This window comes from Bison bison, unplaced genomic scaffold (assembly GCF_000754665.1).
Source record: "Bison bison bison isolate TAMUID 2011002044 unplaced genomic scaffold, Bison_UMD1.0 scf7180017864531, whole genome shotgun sequence".
Lineage (NCBI taxonomy): Eukaryota > Metazoa > Chordata > Mammalia > Artiodactyla > Bovidae > Bison > Bison bison.
In genome coordinates, this window is record NW_011495081.1 from 6,215,229 (window position 1) to 6,238,584 (window position 23,356).

General features: G+C 40.9%; 2 protein-coding genes across 3 annotated transcripts in view; one reads left to right on the forward strand and one right to left on the reverse strand.

Annotated features, from left to right (window-relative positions):
* Positions 1-10,280, forward strand: part of ELP4 (elongator acetyltransferase complex subunit 4) — a 258,523-nt gene extending 248,243 nt beyond the window's left edge. Inside the window, exon 10 of the mRNA XM_010831809.1 lies at positions 9,879-10,280. Coding sequence (XP_010830111.1) covers positions 9,879-10,010 — 132 coding nt within the window. The 3' untranslated portion in view covers positions 10,011-10,280. The remainder of the gene's footprint in view (positions 1-9,878) is intronic.
* A 6,159-nt stretch (positions 10,281-16,439) lies between these two features.
* The window catches only part of PAX6 (paired box 6), a 28,324-nt gene continuing 21,407 nt past the window's right edge, over positions 16,440-23,356 (reverse strand). Inside the window, exons 8-13 of one of the 2 annotated variants that reach the window (XM_010831811.1) lie at positions 21,372-21,530; positions 20,826-20,908; positions 20,446-20,596; positions 20,234-20,349; positions 17,470-17,620; positions 16,440-16,537 (exon numbers count right to left, since the gene is read on the reverse strand). In XM_010831811.1, the coding sequence (XP_010830113.1) occupies positions 16,452-16,537; positions 17,470-17,620; positions 20,234-20,349; positions 20,446-20,596; positions 20,826-20,908; positions 21,372-21,530 (746 nt within the window). In that variant the 3' untranslated portion in view covers positions 16,440-16,451. The remainder of the gene's footprint in view (positions 16,538-17,469; positions 17,621-20,233; positions 20,350-20,445; positions 20,597-20,825; positions 20,909-21,371; positions 21,531-23,356) is intronic. The other variant, XM_010831810.1, reaches the window with a different exon arrangement.

Consider the following 23,356-nt stretch of genomic DNA (forward strand, 5'->3'; position numbering starts at 1 on the left):
CAGAAGAACTGTACAAAAAAGAGCTTCATGACCAAGATAATCATGATGGTGTGATCACTCACCTAGAGCCAGATATCCTGGAATGTGAAGTCAAGTGGGCCTTAGAAAGCATCACTATGAACAAAGCTAGTGGAAGTGATGGAATTCCAGTTGAGCTATTTCAAATCCTGAAAGATGATGCTGTGAAAGTGCTGCACTCAATATGCCAGCAAATTTGGAAAACTCAGCAGTGGCCACAGGACTGGAAAAGGTCAGTTTTCATTCCAGTCCCAAAGAAAGGCAATGCCAAAGAATGCTCAAACTACCGCACGATTGCACTCATCTCACATGCTAGTAAAGCTCAAAATTCTCCAAGCCAGGCTTCAGCAATACGTCAACCATGAACTTCCAGATGTTCAAGCTGATTTTAGAAAAGGCAGAGGAACCAGAGATCAAATTGCCAACATCCGCTGGATCATCAAAAAGGCAAGAGAGTTCCAGAAAAACATCTATTTCTGCTTTATTGACTATGCCAAAGCCTTTGACTATGTGGATGACAATAAACTGTGGAAAATTCTGAAAGAGATGGGAATACCAGACCACCTGACCTGCCTCTTGAGAAACCTGTATGCAGGTCAGGAAGCAACAGTTAGAACTGGACATGGAACAACAGACTGGTTCCAAGTAGGAAAAGGAGTACGTTCAAGGCTGTATATTGTCACCCTGCTTATTTAACTTATATGCAGAGTACATCATGAGAAACTTTCACTATATATAGATCAGATTCCTGGACGTAAGATTCTGTAGGCGTTGAAAAATCATGGACTCTTGACCAGGCTTGCCGTTTCTTTGACAAAACAACCCCCTCCAAATTTTATGAGGTTGCCAGTTGATTTGCTTCTCTTCACTTCCACATGCAAGTAATCAGAGCCAAAAAGTTGTCCAGACATATTGATAGTTCTAGCATTCAACTGCAGGAAAGAGGTCCCATCTAATTATTTTATGCAGATGGAAAGTTGGTACCAGAAAATTGGGAGGCAGTGAAATAACTGGAAGGGCTGAGGGGTAATGCCACCAAACTGGCCTCCAGGGAGGCTGCTGCCTCTACCAAAGACAGTTAAGGTGAGGAATTGGGAGGCAGCAACTACAGCTACTTCCTGAAAGTGCACAGTTCCGTGGCTGCAGTCCTGCAGCTAGAATCTTCCCACGGCTACTGCTGCCAGTGCCTCTTGGTCCCCCGGAAGCATGTCACTGGACACTGAAACTGAGTGAGCCTCCCTTCCCATAACTGACTCTGCTCCTGTGATGCCTGTGAAGCTGTCGACTGGTCACTAGAATGCAAAAAAAAAAAAACACCACTGTCCGTGCAACGTTTGCCAAATGCCTCAGTATAAGTAGCAGGAAGATAAGTACCTGCTTCTTTTCCACCTTCTGAATCTACTGCAGCTGTGGGTAAGCCTAATTCACACCTTTCCAGCCTCTTACCTGCGGGCGGACACACCACAGGGCAGGTGAAATGGGCGCTGTCCACCACAACTCTCATCTTGTAAGACCTTAGTCTTATTTTCTGGCCTCTCTGTTCTGCCTATACCCCTCCCTTTCATCTTACTTGTAACTAGCTTGAAGCAATCTGAAATAATCGACTTGAGAAAGAAGGCAGCACCCTTAATCTGACTGTTGTCTCTGGCTCCCATTTTCTGGCCAGCCTCTTAATGAGGCATTTCACCATGGCTCAGAGGCACAGACATCTGTGAAGGTTGCCTGCTCTGGTGTGCAATTGCAGAAGTAGCTGGGCTTTCTCAAGCCTCTGATGCCCCAAATTACAAGCTTTTGGTTCGTTTAGGCTGTGAGCTTCAGGCAGGTACCTCCTTTAATAGAACTGTTGTAGCACATTCTATGGCTCCAGCCTAAGTTCATTTCTCTTTCGTAAATAACTTTGCCAAAAGTGGCAAGAAGCCACTAATATGCCAATATTCTGAATTTCTCCAACATTTCAACTAGAGCCACTGACTAGGAGATATGAGGTTTGCCTTCCAAGTTGTCACAAGCCTAATGAGAGTCATCAGCTTTCCAACCTGTGATACTGACCTCACTGCCCACCTTCTAACCACTAAACCAACCTAGATTTTTGAGGCTAGAACTCAATCCATTTTTCAGATACCAAATTCTCTACAAACAGGATATAGGTTAGGCTGTTATTAAAGAAATTCAAAAAAGCAGTGGCTTAATAATATAGAACACATATTGTATAAAAGCCCAATTTGGTGACCCAAGGCTCTTTTGGTGGTCAGGTGGTGTCAGGAGACCCTAAGCTATTTCTGTGGTTTTGCTCCGCCCTCCTCAGCCCGTAGCTTCCATTTGATGGTCCAGGATGGCGGCTTCAGCGCCTGCCCTCAAGGCCACATTTCAGTGAGTGGGAAGAAGGGAAGCTTAGCTTGTCCCCAACATTGTGGAGCTTAGAGCAAGAATGCAGATAAAGGACACATAATTACATGTCTCAATATTTAAAAGTTGTCAAGCCAACAAATCATTAAATATATTTTATCTTCCTTTCTTCACAAGTACACCTTCCTGGGAAGCCAAGTTTAAATTTAGGATCAGGGTTCCACTCCAGAAGATGGAGACATAGGAGGAATTGGCCTACAGCTTACCTCCTTTCTCTCCCCACCGCTGCCTCCTTCCCACACAGAGCAGGCAATGTGATGTGCTTGGGGACACCCGGCCTGCACATTCAAACTCTGTCCACACTCCCCACACACAGCCATCCCTAGGTTCCTCCTGGGGCCCCAGAGTGTGCACACAAATTTCACCCACAAGAAACAGACCTGGGGAAGAGACCTGTGCAGGTTTTGTGGCCATTTGCACAGGGAGTTCTGAAGCCCTGAGTACCCAGAGTGTGTCCTCCAAAGAAGGGTACATGCTCTAGATGGGCATAACCCCTTCACCATGGTTTACTCCTCACCTCACAGGGGGAGGAGCATCAGTGCCCAGTGAGGGGGGGACCCTCTTGCTGGAGTTGAATAGTGATGCCAAGGGAAAGGGAAGTGAATGGCACTTCCCCCTCTCTAAGGATCTGACCTTGAACTTAACCATGGCAATTCTGCTCAAGATGAAGTCACCAGAGCCTAAGCACTCAGCCTCATCTATTGGCCAGGGAAGCTGGAAAGTGTGGCCTTTATTCTGGGAGGCCATGTGGCCCACTCAGGGATTTTTTTCACTCTGCAAAGGAAGAGAATAGATATTGGGAGTAAGCTAACAATCTCTGCCACCGACACATGCCTTTTCACAAATCACACTTCTGTTTAGACAAGTGAGTTCTTCACAATTTGCTTTCAGAGAGGTGAGCTTGGAGGCAAGACAATACTGTCAGTTATAATTGACGGTCAAAATAATCGCACACCTGAGCATTTTTCAATGGGCAGCCAGTGTGCACTGCTCCAACTCGGAAATTTTGTCTAATTTGCAGATCAATCAGGAAGAACCAACTGAATTTTTTTCAATTCAGGATATAGTATGGTTATGAGATTCAATAGAACAGTTTTAATCTGCAACCCTGAGAATGAATTGGATCTTAAACAGAAGTGACACCTAAAACCTTGACCATGTTTTGGCAGAATTTTTTCCAGACATATTCAGCCACTATAAAATGTACACTTATCCAAAACAAGCAAAAATGTGATCTGGCATGATTTCCACTGCCCCATTCATGTATAAGAGTAACACAGAATTCTCCAAAATTAGGCAGATACATCTTCCACATTTTAAAATTTTAACCAGATGTAGAGTCATTACAATATAACATTGTATTGTAATAATGTAATGATCATGAAATAATATAAATAAGAATATGAAATATAATAGTTATGTAATAGCATATAAGATTAATTTTTTTTGCCAGTTGAAACAACACTCTGAAATCTTGTGAAGAAATCACGGTGACGGCACTTCCCTGGTGCTCCAGTGGGAGAAGTCCACACTCCCCACGCAGGGGGCCTGCATTTGATCCTTGACCAGGGTACTGGATCCCGCATGTCACAACTAAGACCCAGTGCAGACAAATAAGTAAATTAAAATGATTTTTGTAAGTGGAAGTCTCCCTTTATAATAGTGATAAATGGACCCCAAATTGCCTCCTTTAATACCAAGTCCTGCATTTTTTCACTGGCCCGGAAGCCAGGCCCCATCTTCACTATTGTGTTACTGGGTGTGAGGGAAATTGTCTGGACTTTTTAAACTTTTGTTTGTTTGTGGCTGAGCTGGGTCTTCGTTGCTACGTGTGGGCCTTCTCTAGTTGTGGTGAGCGGGGGCTGCTCTCCAGTCGTGATGCGCAGGTTCTCACTGCAGCGGCTCCTCTTGCTGCGGAGCACAGGCTCCAGGAGGCACGGGATTCAGTAGTCGTGGTGCGTGGGCTTAATTGCCCATGGCATGTGGGACCTTCTCGGACCAGGGATTGAGCCTGTGTCCCCTGCATTAGCAGGTAGATTCTTAACCAGTGAACCACCAGGGAAGTCCTGTTTAGACTTTTTAAATCTTACCAGAAGCAAAGACTATTACCGGAGTTTCCTTTTATATTTCTTGACAGCACCACAGTAAAGGGCATTGTATAATAAATGCTCAGACTTAGTGACCATACCTGCTGGCCAAGTGCAGTGTTCTGTTGCTGTTGCTTATAAATATGTTTTTCATTAAACTGGTAGATTCATTTCCATGCCCTAATAAGCTCACTTATTTTTATCTTTTTTCATACTGTTTCATGGGGTTCTCTTGTCCCATATGTATTTTTATAAGTCACCTCAAATGGCTTTTTTGGAACAAGAAAAGGTATAAATAAATCGGCACAGTACGTAATAATTTATAAAACACTTCATATCTCATCTGATCCTGGTAACAGTCTTATGAGGGGAGAATCATTCACTTGTGACAGATAAGGATACTAAAGCTAGACAAGTGAAGTGACTTCAGTTCAGTCGTTCAGTCATGTCCTACTCTTTGCGACCTCATAGACTGCAGCACACCACGCTTCCCTGTCCTTCACTATCTCCTAGAGTTTGCTCAAGCTCATGTCTATTGAGTCAGTGATTCCATCCAACCATCTCATCCTCTGTCACCCCCTTCTCCTCCTGCCCTCAATCTTTCCCCCAAATTGCATCAGGGTCTTTTCCAGTTAGTCACTTCTTCACATCAGGTGGCCAAAGTATTGGAGCTTCAGCTTCAGCATTAGTCCTTCCAATGAATATTCAGGACTGATTTCCTTTATGATTGGCTGGTTTGATCTCCTTGCAGTCTAAGGGACTCTCAAGAGTCTTCTCCAGCACCACAGTTCAAAAGCATCAATTCTGCGGCACTCTTATCTGAGTGAAGTGACTCAGATGTGACTTATCTGATGTCATACTGATAGGGAGTAGAGTATCAAACTGTCACCCGCTGCCCCTGTGAAAAAACCAATGTAGAACCTATATGTTCAAAGGTGTTCATAAGTTTTCATTTAAATTGATTATGTTTTAAAGAAAAAAGAAAAAATCTATTAGGAAGTATTTTGAAATATTAACCCCTATTTCTGTGATTGTGAGTAATGGAAAGTGTGACTTTTCAGGAAATGTCATAAATTTTAAAGGATACAAACAAATCTATTCATTTGCTAAAGATTAAAATGTACTTACTACATGAGTTGTTTTCAGAAAACATATGGTGCCCAGTGGTTCGGTCTTGGAAAAATATGAAAAATATAAGTTGATTAAGCTTATTTTAATGGGTATTTATCTGCAATTTGTCTCAAATCCAAGTGGTAATCTAGATTCATTATCTTGCCCCGTCTGTCTGGGAACTGTAAGTGCTAAGCACAGGTCTGGCAGGCTGGGAGAAAAGGAATTAGGAAAAGAACTGTGGAGCCAGGAAGCTCAATCCTATATGTGATCAGTAGAGTTGCTGATTCAGGAAAGAACAAAATATAGTCAGTGGCTCAGCCCAACAGAGGGACAGAGAGGTTGGCAGAGAGGGAAGAATTCCAGTCCAGTTCAGCTTGGTCCTCCTTGAAGCCACAGAGCAAAGCGTTTCTGCCACTTTTCTTTGTTAGGACCCAGGGCTTCCTATGGGCCTAAGGGTGCCTTTTGGCAGGAATTCCCCTAATCTGCCAGGCATTTTGTCAGGCTCGCCGTTTCCCACCTTGTAGCACTGAGCACCAAAGAATTAATGCTTTCCAACTGTGGTATTGGAGAAGACTGTTGAGAATCCCTTGGACAGCAAGGAGATCAAACCAGTCAATCCTAAAGGAAGTCAACCCTGAATATTCATTGGAAGGACTGATGCTGAAGCTGAAGCTCCAATACTCTGGCCACCTGATTTGAAGAGCTGACTCATTGGAAAAGTCCCTGATGCTGGGAAAGATTGAGGGCAGGAGGAGACAGGGGCGACAGAGGATGAGATAGTTGGATGGCATCATCGACTTAATGGACATGAGTTTGAGCAAGCTCCAGGAGACAGTGAAGGACAGGAAAGCCTGCCGTGCTGCAGTCCATGGGGTTGCAAAGAGTCAGACACGACTGAGCGACTGAACAACAACAAACCAATGGGATGAATTGCTATAAAGCACCCCAGGCCTCTACAGAACCTTGGGAGCTGTCACACCTTCCCCAGGTCCGTTTGCCTACACAGAATCATCATTCTAGACGAGGCATTCATGGAAAAAAGAGGCAGCCAGCCAGATAAGCATCTCGTGCCTCAGCAGCACAATGCCTTCCTCCCAGAATCTGGGAAAAGAAAATCAGGTGATAGAATTTTAGCTCAAGATCGACGGTATGTTTTTGTCCCTGGCCTCAGAACCCCAGGTATAAAATGAGAAAGATAAATACCTTGATTTGGTTTATAAGATTAAATCTGTACTAGATTATTTGTATAGGCCTGATTTTTTTCCATTACTCAGTGAAACTTCAAGGTCTAGAAGTCTATATCCCCCTACAGCCTTGCAGCTTTAGTCTAAAGGAGGTCCCTGTGCCGTGTAGAGTGTCTTACAGCGTGTTCTTTAGAAGACAGATCCAGGGTACAGCAGCATCTGAACGTTTACATGTCAAGTGTGCAAATGCTTTGGAAGCCTCAAAGGGAAAGTGCCTGACACACCTGGCAAGCCTGGAACCCACCTCTTCTTCTTCCTCGCTGCTTCACATCACACTGACATGGTGCACAGGGGGAGGCTTAGAAAGGGAGGAAACAAAACCCACTGCTTGAGAATTTAGGCTGCCTAGTAAGCTCGTTCAAGTAATAGTCAACAAAAGCCGGCAAAATCGCACAGATTCCCACGTTTCCCAGAACCATCCTTGGGCTTTTTTCAGAGGACACGGGTACACAACTAGCTTTTACAGTGTAGCATTTGGTTAGGAGCATTTAACCACATCACCCCAAATTTCTGTGGGTGATGTGCTCAGAAGTTACACATGAATGGTATTTGACTTTTCTTCAAAGCCATTCAACCTGAAAGACTTCCAAGCATGTCACACGTCACATTTAGCTACTTTTGCTATGAAGGGCTTTCAGCCAACTGGCTCACGCTCATTGCCTTGAGAAGCAAAGGAAGAGAAATTTTTAGCAAATAGGTAAGCTCCTGAAATAAATTATATTTATGCTGGTTCTGAATAAAGTACACTAGTTTCCCCATTTGGATTGCCAGAGCAGTAGAACCTACCAAAATGCATCTTTAAAATGTACTGATTCTGCCCTTAAGCAAATCGCCATTTCTGCATGCCAGAACCCAATTCATTATTTAACACCTAGCCCATCTCCATGAAACTTTCTCTGTTCCCATCCCCCACCACAATTTCTGCTTTTGTCTCTACAACTTTGTGGCTGTAACTTGGACTGCTCCCTGTGAGGGTTACTCGTGTGCTTGTCTCATGCCTGTTACTGGGATATAAGGCAACACGGAGTTCGGAGGATACCCTGTTCACATATCTTTTCAGAATGCCTTGCTTTGAGTAGATTCTAAATATCTTTGACTCCAGTTGATTTCCTAAACAGCCTATTTAGATGAGGTCAGATGACCTCATCTCTGTGGGGTCCCAACCAGAAGTACAGACACATACACACACACACACACACACACACACACACACACATTTTTTAATGGTGACTTCTCTTTAAGTTTTAGAGAGCTTTTAGGTCATGCATGTTCCCTAGTCATTTTTCCTCTGTTCATTAGCAATAACTACAAGATCTTAAAGAAACATTTCAGCTCAGACATATAATTAAATATCTCTTTCCTTGTTGCTTGCACTCATGAACATTGATAGACTTAACACTGCAAAGACATTCATGACCTCAGACTTTAGAGTCATTTGTGTCTTTTCGATTCCTGAGCCTTTCACACTTTCATTTTCTACCTGAAATCCTTTCTAAAACTAGGGTATGAAGAAATGAAAGAATTGTTTAAAACAAAGAAGCAAATATGTCTTTCTTTGAATTCTTTTTTTATTATTTAAGAAATAGACATTTAATGACTTAATAAGTGACAGGCTGAGTGCTAAGGATACAGATGAATAACACTGTATTTATATTACTGTATGGATATTATATTTTCCTGGATCTCCCTGACATCTTTGTTGATCATATATCTATATAAGAGTCTTTCATCCTAGATATATTTGAATCAGCAAACTGAAATCAAGGAAGAATGTTTTCATAAATTATTTTTAATGTTTTAAAATGTTTTGATCCTTGCACACAGCTTGTGTTTACATGACAATAAACAAGCCTTTTATCAGGAAAGAAACTAGCCAGGACATATGCTAGTGTATCACAATATTTTGACCCAAAAAAAGTGTTTTTTTCCCTTTCTCATCTTGATTTTTTTTTCATATCCAAGGGAGTTTTCAAATGAAGGGTTTCAGGTGGGTTGTCTCCAGGTCAGTTCACCTCATCAAGGCTTTGCTTAGTCATCAGGGGATGACCCCATCCTGCCCTACTTACCTTTAGGCTCCCATAACCACTCTGCCTCACACAACAAACATGTTCCTTTGAGTTTGGATTTTTATGAAACAAATCACATGGTCTGAGAGCAAAGATAATTAAAGGAACTTGATAGAGATCCTTTTGAAAAACCAAAAAGTTTATTATGAAATGTGAGTATTTCTCCCTAATTACAATAACTGTTCTGTAATTATGATTAGTTACTGGGTCTCCTTAAATCAACCTATATTTGCAGACAGATAGGAAGGCGAGATGTTCAAAGCTACACTATGCTTTTGAAAACATGAGCCAACATCATGCATAGAAACACACTTACCAAGACCTACAGTAAATGTTTTGCTGACCTGTCTGAGCATATGAAAAATATTGACCCTTTAAGTGGTATCATTTTTTTCCTTATGTCAATATGACATATGTCCATGAAAATGGTTAAGTTCCTTAAAGAAGATATAGCCTTGAAATAAAAAATCATCAGGTCAACTTAATAGACAAAGGAAAACAGGCATTTGCAGGAATCCATAATTGCTGAAAAACTACATTCAATTAAAAATACCATCTTGGAGCTCTAAGGGAAAAAAAAATAGCCAAAAAACAACCTGCCGTTATTATGTGATATTTTTCCATTATGTTTTCATTTGTGCAGTTACTGTGTTTTCATTTCTACCTAAGTAAGAAAAATCGTAATACATTTAGGTCTGGACTCTGGAAATATGCCACTAAGATTCCTGGTCCAGTTTCTGTAATGACTACGATTTGTAAAATCTAGTAGGAATAGGATGTCATTATATTGGGCTTTAATCTGAAGAATTGTTTTAGCAGGAATTTTCTATGCAAGACTAAATGCTGATCAACAGAGCATAATATTGTATTCTGAAGTGTGCTGGCAAAAGCAAAATTAATTATTTTTTTTCCTTCTTTCCGTCCCCTGAAATCTTCTGCCATAGCGACTGCATTTGCCTCCAGACTTGTCAGACACTGTGAGCCGCTCAAGCAAACAGGATCTGGCAGAATCCACCAAGCTGCTGGGCCCAGGCTGTGGCATGACGGCCGGAGGCAAGAAGCACCTGGACTTCTAGTGACTCCTCCTTAGTCATTGCCTGCAGAATTCTGTGACACCCTAATTATGATTGCTAATAGCTTATGTAAATATTTTTCTTAACGATGTGACCCTCCAATCCTTGAAAAATACAGTTAGGATTGCAAAATGAGGCCACTGTTCTTCATTATTTTAACCAAGTTTTTATACAGAAATAGTACAGCAGAAATACTTTCACTTTAAAAGTTTGTTTTATGCTATATCTAGTGAAGAATTTTATTTTTAAATAAAAGCAAATGTCCGAAATTCAGGATGCCTCACAGTGGTCATTAAGCGTATGTGTATATAAGGCACTTGGCTCACGGCAAAGTCCACGTTACAGCAGGCAGCATATGAAAAATTATGAAATGCAAAACTGTGAAAAACATATTTTTCTCTTCACTTCTGAAAAAGACACCTCTCACCAAAAATGTTTTTATGAGATAAAAACTTTGCTACTATATGAAGACTAAAATAAAATAAACTTGCATTTACATATCCTGTTATGAAATTGAAGATAAGACAATATTTGGGGATGAAGAATCCATTAAAAATAGTCTACTACAGTATTTAATAAAGAACTTGAGTAATAGAAAACTTAGACAAAGAAAGAGATGGTCTCTGTTTAAACAGAGTCCACACTATGAAATTATGTCAGTAGACATAATTCAGGATTGAAATTCAAACTGACAGCTACATGAATGCAAGGATACTGGGGGAAAACATGTATGGAGGCTTGGCGAGAGATTTTTACAAAACATAGGTCTGAGACAAAGTATAAAACCGAAGGTAACTCAAATTTCTATTGCATCAGGTAAAACCCTTTGTTAATTATGAACATCGGTAGATGTGTACATTTATAACCATATAAACATGTCTTTGGGAATATATAACATATTAAACTAGTTTTCATAGGAAACACCAGTTTTTTGAATCATAGTTCCATGTTCTCAAAGCTTTTGACAAATAGACAAAAAGTAAAAGTTTAAAAGTAACTTGCATATTTAAGTAATATGCAAGTAACCCCCTGTAGCATAGACACATACTGTATAAGAGTCTCAGTTTTTAAAAAGCTGTTTAACATCTGTTAGGAGAAACTGAATTTTCTAAATACATTTCCAAGTATATTAGACTATCTTGAAGCAGTTATATCTAGCACTTTTAAGCAGTTTGCTTTTAATATACCACAAATTATACTTTATTTGTTCTTGACAACATTGCAGAAAACAAAGACTAGGTTTTTAAAACTGTCTAACCAATATGATGAATGTCAGTCACTTAAAAAAAAACCCACTGTAGCATAAACACATACTGTATACAGCTTTTATTCAGAATTAGAATAATTGAATCAATGACAGTGATTTGCCAGGATGTCAAATCTCTCCATCATATCCTGTCACTACCAGTTTATTTTTTGTGATCGAAATCAAAAAGACAACTATTTTGTCACCCGCTATCTCATTAGTACTAAAAATCAGGTTTCTTCTATTTTTTTAGGATGTCTGGTTTATTTTTTTCACTTCTTTTAATTCGAAAGACACAAATTCTTCCCCATTTTCTTTTCAAAATAAAGTTTAAGAATTGATCTGTCAGTTAAAATTAAAGGGCTTTTATATTAAGGAAAGGTGCTTTTAAAATTTAAAGCAACTTCAAAAAAATCAATTTAGTCCATAGATGATAAATAATATGCAGATTCTCCACAAAAGCTTTGCTATGTCCTTTGAAAGCATTATGAACAATCTGAATAAAGTGAATATTTTAGTAGGGTTATTATTTTAATAAGTCTAACCTTTTCTTTACCATGTTGTGATTCATTTTATACAAACACACAACAGAACAATTACATAGCATTTGACTCCGAAAAGGAAATGTGAGGTCATCGAATATGAAAATTGCTTGTCAGAAATACTTAGCAGGTCATTGATTTACTACCCTAGCTAACACAACTATAAAATTAACGGCCAATTTCTAGTTAATATATGCCTTGCAAATAGATAAATACTATAAAAATTGAATGTGCATGTTTGAACCCTTGTTCTAAATAAAAAAGAAACTTTTAAAACTCAGTAAAAGTGCATTCTGAACAATGATAGTACCTGGGCTTTCCAAAAATCAGATCCAAGTGCTTTGGTGTTCTGATTCACTAGGCAGGCTTTGTTAAAATAAGCTATTGGAGAGGGATGTATATTTTCATTTTCCTCTGATAAAAACCCACTCTAAACATGTGTTTTCTTTCTTTCTGGAAACTTGTCAGTTATCCATATGCTAATAACTTACTACATTAAAATACTGGTCTTCAGTAATGCTACTGTAGGTATACAAACAATTTGATATATTATGAAATGTACACTATTAACAGATTCTAGTTTTCAATTATCAGGTTGTCTTAAAGATATTTAAGTTAACAATGTCAAACAGTGTTTGAAATGTCCTCATATCTTGTAAGTGTTTCTAAAACTTCTAAACCCTCTATGGTATTCATTTCTTACGCTAGATTTGCCTTTCTTTAACATGAGGTAAATATTTTGACTGCTAGAGTCTGCTCAGGTACTGGGGTTCTAAGACCTCTTGAATTTCTTTTTAGTAGCCACCAATTTCCACTTTTCCATTTATTCTTTATCTCCACCTCCAGGATCTGCACATACTAACACTAGACAAAATAAAACTACTTCAAAAGGAAGCAACACTCTGCAATCAATTCCCTGTCTATCTTTTAAAGAACCAGACACACAAATGCGCATACAAAGCAAAAGTTGAGAACCCTATTCATTTGTTTAAGCCCATTATGAACATCATTCCTAAAGCATCATGTCAATGCTTTCCAAAGATAGTCACCATCAACACCACCAAATTTAAGCAATACTAACCCTAAATACTTACACTTTGAACTTTAAAACTGAGCAGTGAAGTCATTCAGAACCAAAGCAAAAAAAAAAAAGGTGCTTAAATAAGAAACAGTTGAGGTTTATTCTTGAAGAACAGAAAAAGGAAAAATTTGTGTTTGGCCTTGGTGAGCCAAACATTATACAAAGAGGAAAACCCTTTTTTAAGAAAATCTTGTTTACATTAAGGCCCAGAGCAAAAAGAAATAAGCAGAATATGGACACCATCCTAAAATGACAAATATTCACAAAACAAAGCTGAATCTTGGAATAATACTGTATGAATGACTCTTAGGAAACCTAGTAGTGATTTTTTCTTTAAAAGGAAGAAGAAATGATTATGTGAGCCATACCAAAAGCCAGTTTCCATTTAAGAGGAGGCACAGCTTTGGGGTGGGGAAGGAGGGATATTCTGAGAATTCATTATGGTAAAAAGCATTTGTTTACTCGGAGTAATTTGAATGTTCTTACTCAAACATTCAGCTCAAATTCTGTTCACCTGGTCTCCCTAAGTCAGTCAAGTCTGGAGAAAAATCTTGTGATTCTACCAAGGACATCACAAATAGATGGCCACCATCCTGGAGGATGGCATCAAGGCATCCCTGAAGAGTTCCCATTCATAAATATATAAATATACCTATCAATAAATAAATAAAAGTTATTTCAAGAATGAGTAAAAGGCCACCTCTGGGCACAGCTTCCACACTGAGCTTGCCATGCTGTCCCCAGGGGTGTGTCTGGAACTCCATTCAAAAGGACAGCTCATCTCCCTAGGGTGAGGGCAGAAGGCAAGGCAGCCGACCCATCCTGCTGGACCAGAGGGCATCTACAGCTGAGCGGCTGCATCAGACTAAACCAGGCTGCGGAGCCACTGCGCCCTGGCAAGCTTGACCCTCTGAGGACTCGTATACGTGCCTAAGTGCACACAGGCAGCTCCTCTGCTCCACAACACTCCCCTTCTCCCGCCTCCTACACCCAAATGTCACAGCCAGTTCTCCAAAGTCTCTGCTTCCTGCACAGCAGAGCCGTGGGCCAGGACCAGCTGCCTGACCCTGGCCCAAATCATAGTCGGTTGGAAACCATCCCTTCTCGCAGTGAGGAGGTGAGGCAGCCAGCAGCCACCGCACACACTCACACACAGCCCTCCTCGGACATTTCTCCCAGCACGTGTTCCTCTGGGAATGCAGGTGGCTAAATGTCAAGGGGGGAAATACCTGCACAGGTGTACCAACAGTGCATATGTGTATGTGCTCCTCTGCAGAAGTATACACACGTACAACACAGACGGGATCAAATTGCATACACACGTATAAAAACGGCAGTCAGCATGTCTCAGTGTGCAGCAAGTCTGGTGGAATAAAATTATTAATATAAAGTGTGCCAGAGAGATCAGTCACAATTATCTGTTCACAAGTATATTCTTTAACTAGAAAATAGTAGATGTTGAGCTAGAAGATTTTTTTTTTTAAAAAGCCTCCAATTAATTTCTCTATTTCTGATTGTTTGCCTTCAGGGGTTAAAAACAAAACCAAAAAAGAGCAGAGTACAATTCAGTGGAAGTGTGTCTTTGTCCCCAGAGGGTTTTGCCTGTGCAGGCATTTAATCTAGACTGCCAGACCCCCAGCCTTTGACTGAAGCGTGTAGAAGAAAACTTATCCATATTGACTTATACGTTACACAGAACAGACAGAAATAAAAGTCTCAGACAGGCCTCTTTCACCCAACAAAGGCTCGTTTTTTTCCATCCTTTGCTTGGGCTCAAGCACTCCTGCCCTGCGTGCCGCCACTTTAAACATGATCAGATCTGTGCTTCATTGCAAATAACAACTGACCAACAATGGGCCCTGCTTCATAGATTTGGGAATGTTTGGCTTAAGCTGCCAATGACTGAAGGCCTTTAACTCCCACCGGCCAGTCACAGTCCGCTTTGTTGTTGTCTGTTGATGTGTCTGTGCTCATTATTCCTTGACATGCAACATCCCCCCTCCACCCTCCAGCCATCCACAACCACACAGAAAGCGAGATTCAAATGGAACAGCTGTAGTGGTTCAATGGGAAATGATGCCTCTTGTGCAAAGGGGAGGGAGGCAGAAAAGGGAGAGGGCCTGGTTGAGAAAGGCAGCGGCTTTCAGGGAACCTTGTATAAGAAATCTACTTTTGAATATACTTCAGTGAAATCACTGTTGAAACAGGCTGACAATGGAAATCCGCCCAGATTGAAAATGCCAGCCCTAATTCAAAAGACAATTCCTAGCTAATAGCTTGTTGCATTTTTAAATTATTTCTAGACTTTGAGTTTTTGAATTGAACAGATAACTGGGAAATGCTACCATTTTGTATAGGTACTGTGGGTATAAATGGGCACAGATCTACACACAGCTTCCAGTGGAGTTTTTCTTTGTAACACATTTGCAATTTGATACCTGTAAAAATTACCTCTTAAGGATCATCAGGATTTAAAACAGAGTATGTATGAAAATAACCATTGGTTTAGAATGTTAATCTAACATGGAAACAAAATTTGTAACACCACACTATAAGGTTAAAAAGAAAATAGTATAATAAAGGAAATACAAAGGCTTTGGCATGGTTTTTACAATCAACAATGGTTAATTTTGATATGTAGTTGTGAACAACTTCAAAACACTTAAGTTTAAAACTCTTGCAAGCACTTTTAATTGATTAGGAATGAATTCTAGATGCACAAAATGATTGGACTGTGAACAGTAATACAACTATATCTAAGAACAATTAACTTTTGCTGGCCAAAAAAGAAACTTATGATTGCATGAAAATGTGTATAAAACATCTATAGAGTATTCTTGTCAAATATAAATGAAATTAACTTTATTATAGAAATCATTCTGAGGATTTCTAGGGAAGACAAATACTTACATTTTGACATAAAACAAATTGGATTATATCAAAGACACACTCTACCTTTCAGCTATCAACTTTTTTCTTCCTTGAATTTATATCTTACCCTTTTTTTTGCACATAAACTTCATCTGTTAACAACCTTTGGAAAACCAACAGATATTTCTTACATAAATCTAGTGCATGTTGTTCCAGGTTTAATTATATGCAAGGAATGATACAAACGTGGAACATCAGTCCATAAACTATGAACAGATGGGTAGAAGTATTCCATATATCTTGATAAAACTCTTAAATTCGTGGCAAAGCTTGTTGATCATGATTTCCTTTTTTTTTTAAACAACTTCATGATCAACAGAGATCAAACATCCATCCAGTCTACGTTGTTCTTTTTTCATTATAACATACAAATGCCCATTTACAAATAATACACCAAAATGAATAAAAGTTTGGATACCAAAATGAAGATTTGTTCCAACTGACATCGTGCCTTCTGTATACAAAGGTCCTTGTTTTCAAGTCCATTCCCCAGTGGTACCACACAGGACGCAACCGCAGAACCGAAGTGCTTCTAACAGCCACTTTTCTTTCCTTCCTGAACGCCCAACTGCTGTGTCCACATAGTCACTGACTGAATTAACACAATATATTCTTTTTGTTTGTTTTTTTGATTTTTTTTTTTTTTACTGTAATCTTGGCCAATATTGAGACATATCAGGTTCACTTCCAGGAACTTGAACTGGAACTGACACACCAGGGGAAATGAGTCCTAGAAGTGGATGAAAGAAATAGCCATGTAGAGATTCCCTTTGAGAGACAGGCATGGAGTATGAATTTATAAGTTAAAAAAAAAATCTCTAGTACTTTCTAACATTTCAAATACATTTTAAAAAAAACTTTCGCGTCTTATAAACAAAAGGAGCACCTTCAGAAACTAGAAAACATGTTTACATGCACCTACTGAATCCCAACCTCTCCCCCCCCCAAAAAAACACCAACTCCAGGCTTCCCTGGTGGCTCAGACAGTACAGAATCCACCCGCAATGCAGAAAACTGGGCTTCGATGCTCTTCCTGAGTTGGGAAGATCCCCTGGGGAAGAGAATGGCTATCCACTCCAGTACGCTTGCCTGGAGAATTCCATGGACAGAGGAGCCCGGTGGGCTACAGTCCATGGGGTCCCAAACAGCCTGAGCATGACTCAGGACACGACTGAGCAACTAACACTTTCACTTTCCACTTGTCTGTATGTTTGGAACTTTAGCAACAAAACCATCCTGGAAAACCAAAGTAGTACTTCTTCAGTTCCAATGAAAGGCACAGAAGAACTGGAAGGACCTGAGAAGTCTTTCCAGTAAGCTCGGACGAGGTGGGGGGATGGCCTTCACTGTTGAGTTTGGCTAATACAATAATTTTTCCTTCTGAAAGATACATTTTTGGGTCTTGCCTTCATATGCAACTTCCGCAACCAAATTCAGGAAAAACAACTTTTTTTTGCCAGTATGGCATTAAGTTACTAACTAGTTTGACTGAATTCCCCTTTTTAATTAGTTTTCCCCAGAGAAGCAAGCAACAGAGAGTAAAACACACCATCATACAAGGCCGACAGATTCTTTCCAGATAAACTACGAATGAAGGGAGATGACCCGGCAAAAGAAGCTGCAGAGGCCATCTCTGTGCAGCCTGCGGAGAGCACAGCTCACCTGTGGAAGTGGCGCCCGAGGTGCCCATCGGCTGGCTGTTCATGTGTGTTTGCATGTGTGGGGGGGTGTAGGTATCATAACTCCGCCCGTTCACCGAAGGGCTGGTGGGCAGCATGCAGGAGTACGAGGAGGTCTGGCTAGGGACTGGGGGCTGCGAGGAGAAAGGCAAACCCGTGGTTACCGAGAGACACGTTGCACAGCCACATCCCCAGGCTCCCTCCTCCCCAGGACTCTGCCAATAAGTCTGAATACACCCTCAAGTAAAGCACTGGAATTCCATGTGGGAACTCTAAGATTGGGCCTCCAACTGGTCCTTCTATTGTCCACTGCTAGAGGAAAGTTGCCTACATACCAAACTTTTTAAAGTGCCCAAAATTCAGACTATAATCCAGCTAAATGGTTGGCACCATCCATAAATGAATAGAATTTTTGTCAGTTTTCATCTTGGACCTTCGCTGGCACCTTTAGAGAAGTTTTAACATGAGGACTTCCATAAATACATTACCCCTCTCTCACAAATTCAATCTATTAATATTTGGGAATCCAATGACACCCCCACCCTTTAAATGCTGTATTTCAAGCTCTGAGGCAGAAAACACCGGGAGGAACTCTGTAAAGTTTGGTTTAGGGACCTTGGAACCTTTGATGGTGGGACTCATGGATTTAAAGATTCTTGAAAAGGCAGATCAGTAATGATCTCAGGTTAAAGTAGTCAGAAGTGTCAGGAAATACCTAGCCCTACCATGAAAATTTGCTGTGACTTTCTTACAGACCCCAAACCCGAGATTGCGTTTAATCCACAAAATTGTGCTGCTACCCTCTAAATATTTAGAATCATGGTAGTAAAAAGATAAACCTTTATCCTAACTAAATAAATACACAAGGCTGGGACAAAACTCCTCCTGAGCTCTCACAGGGCTATGGTGGGGCAGCAAACTTGGGATGAACTAATAGAAGCGTAATGTCAGGAGCAAGGGAGATGACAGCACTGCTCTAATCTGCAAACTATAGACATGTTTAACATTCCAAGATCCACAGCCTCAGAGGCAGTGACGCATTAGAGAAGGTCAGAGAAGGACACCTGCTCCTTATGGCTTCAAATGGTTGAAGATTTTGGTCAACAGGATAAACTGATGGAAAGACAGGACACCCCTCACCCAATTCCAAGAGTCAAAGAGCAGTTTTCTCTGAATAGTAGAATTGTTGATACTTTAATTTTGTTTGATGACTATATATGTGGTTTGAATGATATTTTAAGTTATATAATTTTAAAAAATCAGCATCTGAAATAAATCGACCCACACGGGCCTCTATGTGGACACAACTCTAACAGAATAGCAGCATCTATTTAATTGTTTCTGTTTTCTCATATATACAGTTTTTATCTTCAGAGAAACCTAGGTATTGCTACAATTTATAAAACTGAACAAGACAGTCAGTGGCCTTATTAAAGTCAGAGGAAGACTGCTAACACCGAGTTCAAAGAGGCAAGCAGGCCCTCAGGGCCTTGCCAGAATTTCAGCTTGCATTTGTTTCTATCCTGAAATCACTTCCTCCAGGCAACCTTGACTTCTAGAAAATTCCAAGGCAGTTATAGCCACCCCAACTAATGGGCTGTTAATCCCTTAATTTACATTAATTGCTCTATGGTCAATAATATCCAGATGTAATAAAAATAGACATGTGAATAATGCCTCTGAAGCTGCTTATCTAGCTGTTCCTATATTAATCTAAAGACCGTGAAACATTTATTTTAGTGTGATTTGGGTTAGAAATCCAGCCAAAGATGTTCAGTGGAGAATAAACTATCTGTGTATCCCCCAATCTGTTTCCAGGGGCTCATGCTGGCCAGTCTCATACCACCCAGCATCTCTAACTGCTGTACAAATAGAACAAGAATCCTGAAGAAGTCATGGCAGAAGGCCCACCAGAAGACCAATATCTTCCCCATCAAGAAACCCTCTGGCTTCAAGGTTCCAGTACACCCTACCTACCTTATACAACTTTCATCATAAAATAGGATTAGCCTAGTTGAGGACCTAGCACAGGTAGGGGCCAATATATATTTGAGATGGAATTGAGTAGGGGCAGGTTGTTATACCAAGTGAATAGCATCAACCTTTCCAGGCAGCTAGTTATGCCAGAAACTCATCACATCATTCACAGCAAAGATACGTGATATTTCTAGCAAATACCTTCTATACCTTTTATTCTAAGATAGAAAAAGAAAATTATCTTTTCCTCTATGTTAAGTAAATCACACTATACAATATGAATCCCAATTCTGATCCTTTTTTTCTTCCTCACCAGTTTATCACAAACATCCTAAATAACATCCAAAATACACATAAAGACTATAAATTTATTTATACAAACACCTGACTATAAACCTGTTTTACCCATATTAACCCCTTACTAGCTAATAATTTGCCAGCATTATTTTCATTTTCTGGTCCAAGTTTCACACTGATCCCTAAAGCATGCCCCATTCTCATCCAACATCATCAAGTTGACATTCCCAATAAGCAAAAAGGCAGATTAACTGGACTGAAAATCAAGTTTTTATTTTATTAAAGGCATGAATCAATCAGCTAAAAGACTGGATTGACTGCTTTCATCTTAGACTTCACTGATCAAGCCAATCACTGTACTGAGAAAGTCTCCCAAGGGTAAACACAGGGGCAGTGAGGTCTGCATGCCCCAACCCACGTCTAACCTCCTCTCCCAGGGACCCGTTAAGTGGGCAACCGCCGGCCTCACTTACTTGCATAGGCAGATTATTCGCCATGGTGAAGCTGGGCATGGGCGGCAGAGCACTGTACGTGTTTGTGAGGGCTGTGTCTGTTCGGCCCAACATGGAGCCGGAGGTGAAGGAGGAAACTGCAGGGAGAGGAACACAACAGTCGTGGTGAGAGTCAGAGCCAAGGGCAGAAAGGCTGAAACACACTGATCAGCAGAATTAATATTTCCAGTTACCAGGCGTGGTGGGTTGTGGGATGGGTTGGTAGACGCTGGTGCTGAAACTGCTGCTGATGGGAATATGACTAGGTGTGTTGCTGGCTTGTCTTCTCTGATTCCTCAGCTTTTCTTCTCTTCTCCATTTGGCCCTTCGATTAGAAAACCATACCTGGAAATCAGACAGAACAGGTGAGCCCTGTGCCTGCTCCCAGCTCTGCCCCATCCCTGACAGGTCCACTGTCCTCCTCCCCCAGTCCCCGAGTGACGGCAAAGCACTTAGCAAACTAAATCTGTTTCTATTGATACAAACAAATGACATTCCTTAGAAGCAGCTGGGTCTCTAAAAAAGGCAAATGGTATGAGTCACATGAACACATGAACACACAGTCCCCAGGTACCTGTATTCTCGCTTCAGGTAGATCTATTTTGGCCGCTAGTCTTTCTCGGGCAAACACATCTGGATAATGGGTTCTCTCAAACTCTGAAAGAGTAAGTTGCATTTTCTATGTTGCACCAGAACTATACAAAATGTGTCAACCAAAGCCTGGATCAAGCTGATTTTCACCTCCTGACTTCCATCACTTTCAACCAATTCCCTTTAAAATGCTACTACTATTAGCATTGACTGTACTTGGAAGAACTATCCCATCAGAACCGTGTTCTATTTTTTTGTTTAATGACATTCATTCAAGGTCTCTTCTGTGGCCTGAATTAGCCAAATCATGACTCTTTCTTTATGAGAAGTCAGATTTCTCATCTTTGAATTCCTGGTACGTGGAAAGAAGAAAGAAAACACATACACTAAAAGAGATACCCAGAAAAGACAGAAAAAGGGAACCTTTTCAGGCCTCTGTGCAAGGGCCCTGGCTAAATTTAGCTCTTTGTACTGAAGATGTGGCATTTACTTTGATTTACTGCTTCCCTACTTTGAAAAACTCCATCACCTTTCTCCAGGGCCTCAATTTGCTCTTGGGTAAAGGATGTTCTATTTCTTTGCAGCTTCCGCTTCAGCTGAAGTCGCATTTGGGCCTCATCTGAATCTTCTCCATTGGAACTGATGGAGTTGGTATTCTCTCCCCCTCCTTCCTGCTGCTGGCAGCCATCTGGAAAAAAAAAGAACAGGACAGTAAGAGAAATTTGGAATAACTTGGAGTCTGCAAAAGGGGCCTCACATAGCCATAAACTCCAAGAGCAGTCTATTCTCACAGTCTCACCAAAACATTCCCAAGGTAACTGTCAGCCTTCAAAAGACATTGGTGACACATGTTACCTGACCACCATTTTCTGTTTTTATGATGATGAGACTGTGCAATGTAGATACTTATAGAATGTTATTCTGTGAATAACAAAACAAGTGGTATAGTTTCCAATTAAAATGTTCTTTCATAACTAACCCTGACCCTCCACATGCTTCACCCAGCTCCCTCTCCTTGCAGAATTTATTTACCTATGGCTGTGTTGGGAAAATAGAAGAGTGACGTTCAAGATTTCAGCGATCTATAATCAGTAATTCCTATCTAATCAATTAGATGTTGATAGGTTTGTAGAAAATGCTATTAAGAAACCAAACCAAGCTTGTAATCTTTAAAAAAAATATTTATCTAGTTTTTATTTGAATTCTGCACAGTCAATTTCATTTTAAAGGTTGTGAATTTAGAAGTGCTTGCATTGTTCTGCAGTTTTATTCAACTATTGTATGAGTGCGCTTTGCCTTGACACCTATTACGAGCACAGCTGTAATTATATCATCACCAAGAACAGGCTATAATTGCTGAAAATGGAATTTTATATTTAGATAAAAGGACTGTCCATTCTTTGTAATGTGTTGCACCAGAGAAAAGTAAGATTTCTTTTAAATTTTTAACGTGTAATTTAAAAAAAGAAATAGTAGAGAGTTCACTAACTAGCTAGATATGCTATGCTGCAGCTGAATCCTTGGCATATCATTTAAGTGGTACATTTTTAATTAGGGCATTTCCACCACTTTTAATGTAATTTCTATCATTAAACAGGGGAAAGTTTTATTGTTTTCCTTTGCTGCTTGGAGGGCAAGATGTGCACTTGGGCAAGCTGTCTCCTTTTGCACCTTGCTGGAGAGGCCACAGCCTGTCTGAAGCAAAGGATTCAGTTCTCGCTAGGCCTCCAGGACCACTGCCTCCTGGGTCCTTGGTCTTGGGTCCTAAGGCCCCCTAGGGATACCAAACGGGGCTGCCCCCCTCCCCATCCTAGCGACTTGGCCCTGGGAGGAGGAGCCTCTGGGGCGCCTTGGTGGGAATCGACTTGGCCAGGAATATCATTTATAACCGGGAGACAATAGGCAATGCCTTCAAAGAGTTCGGGGAATTGTGACAGGATCTAGTGGGATCTTTTCAGGAACTTTGAAATGTTTTAAAACCCCAACTTTCTCCCCCATTTAAACAGGCGGATTCATCAGCACTGGCCACCATATGGGCCCTTGGAGATCTATTGAGATGACCACCAACACTTGAATAGAGAGGGGCTGCTTTTCAGCACTGCACAATGCCCCGCGAGTAAGGGAAACTATTAAACTCCTGGGGCAGGAGCGTTGGCAAACTTTCGTGGGCAGAATTTCGAGGCCACAATGAGCGCGGACAACAAAAGGATTCTCTTGAGGCGTGCAGCGGACCAATTGTGTTACAAGAAGCCCAGTCAACAGACTTTTCAGTGAAGTGTGTTAACCCCTCTGCTCTGCTATCATTAATCACTGTCCGAAGAGCGGGCGCCTCAATGCTATTTAGGGCGCTTGGCTGGGGGCTGGAGGGTGGATGGGGGGCCGGGGCAGAGGGTAGGGGGGCGCAGGGACGGTGGATGAGGACGGGATGTGGGGGGAAGCGGGGCGGAGAGGCAGAGCGGATGAAGACCAGGGGGGAGGGAGACAGGAGGGGAGGCACAGAGGGCTGGTTGAGGG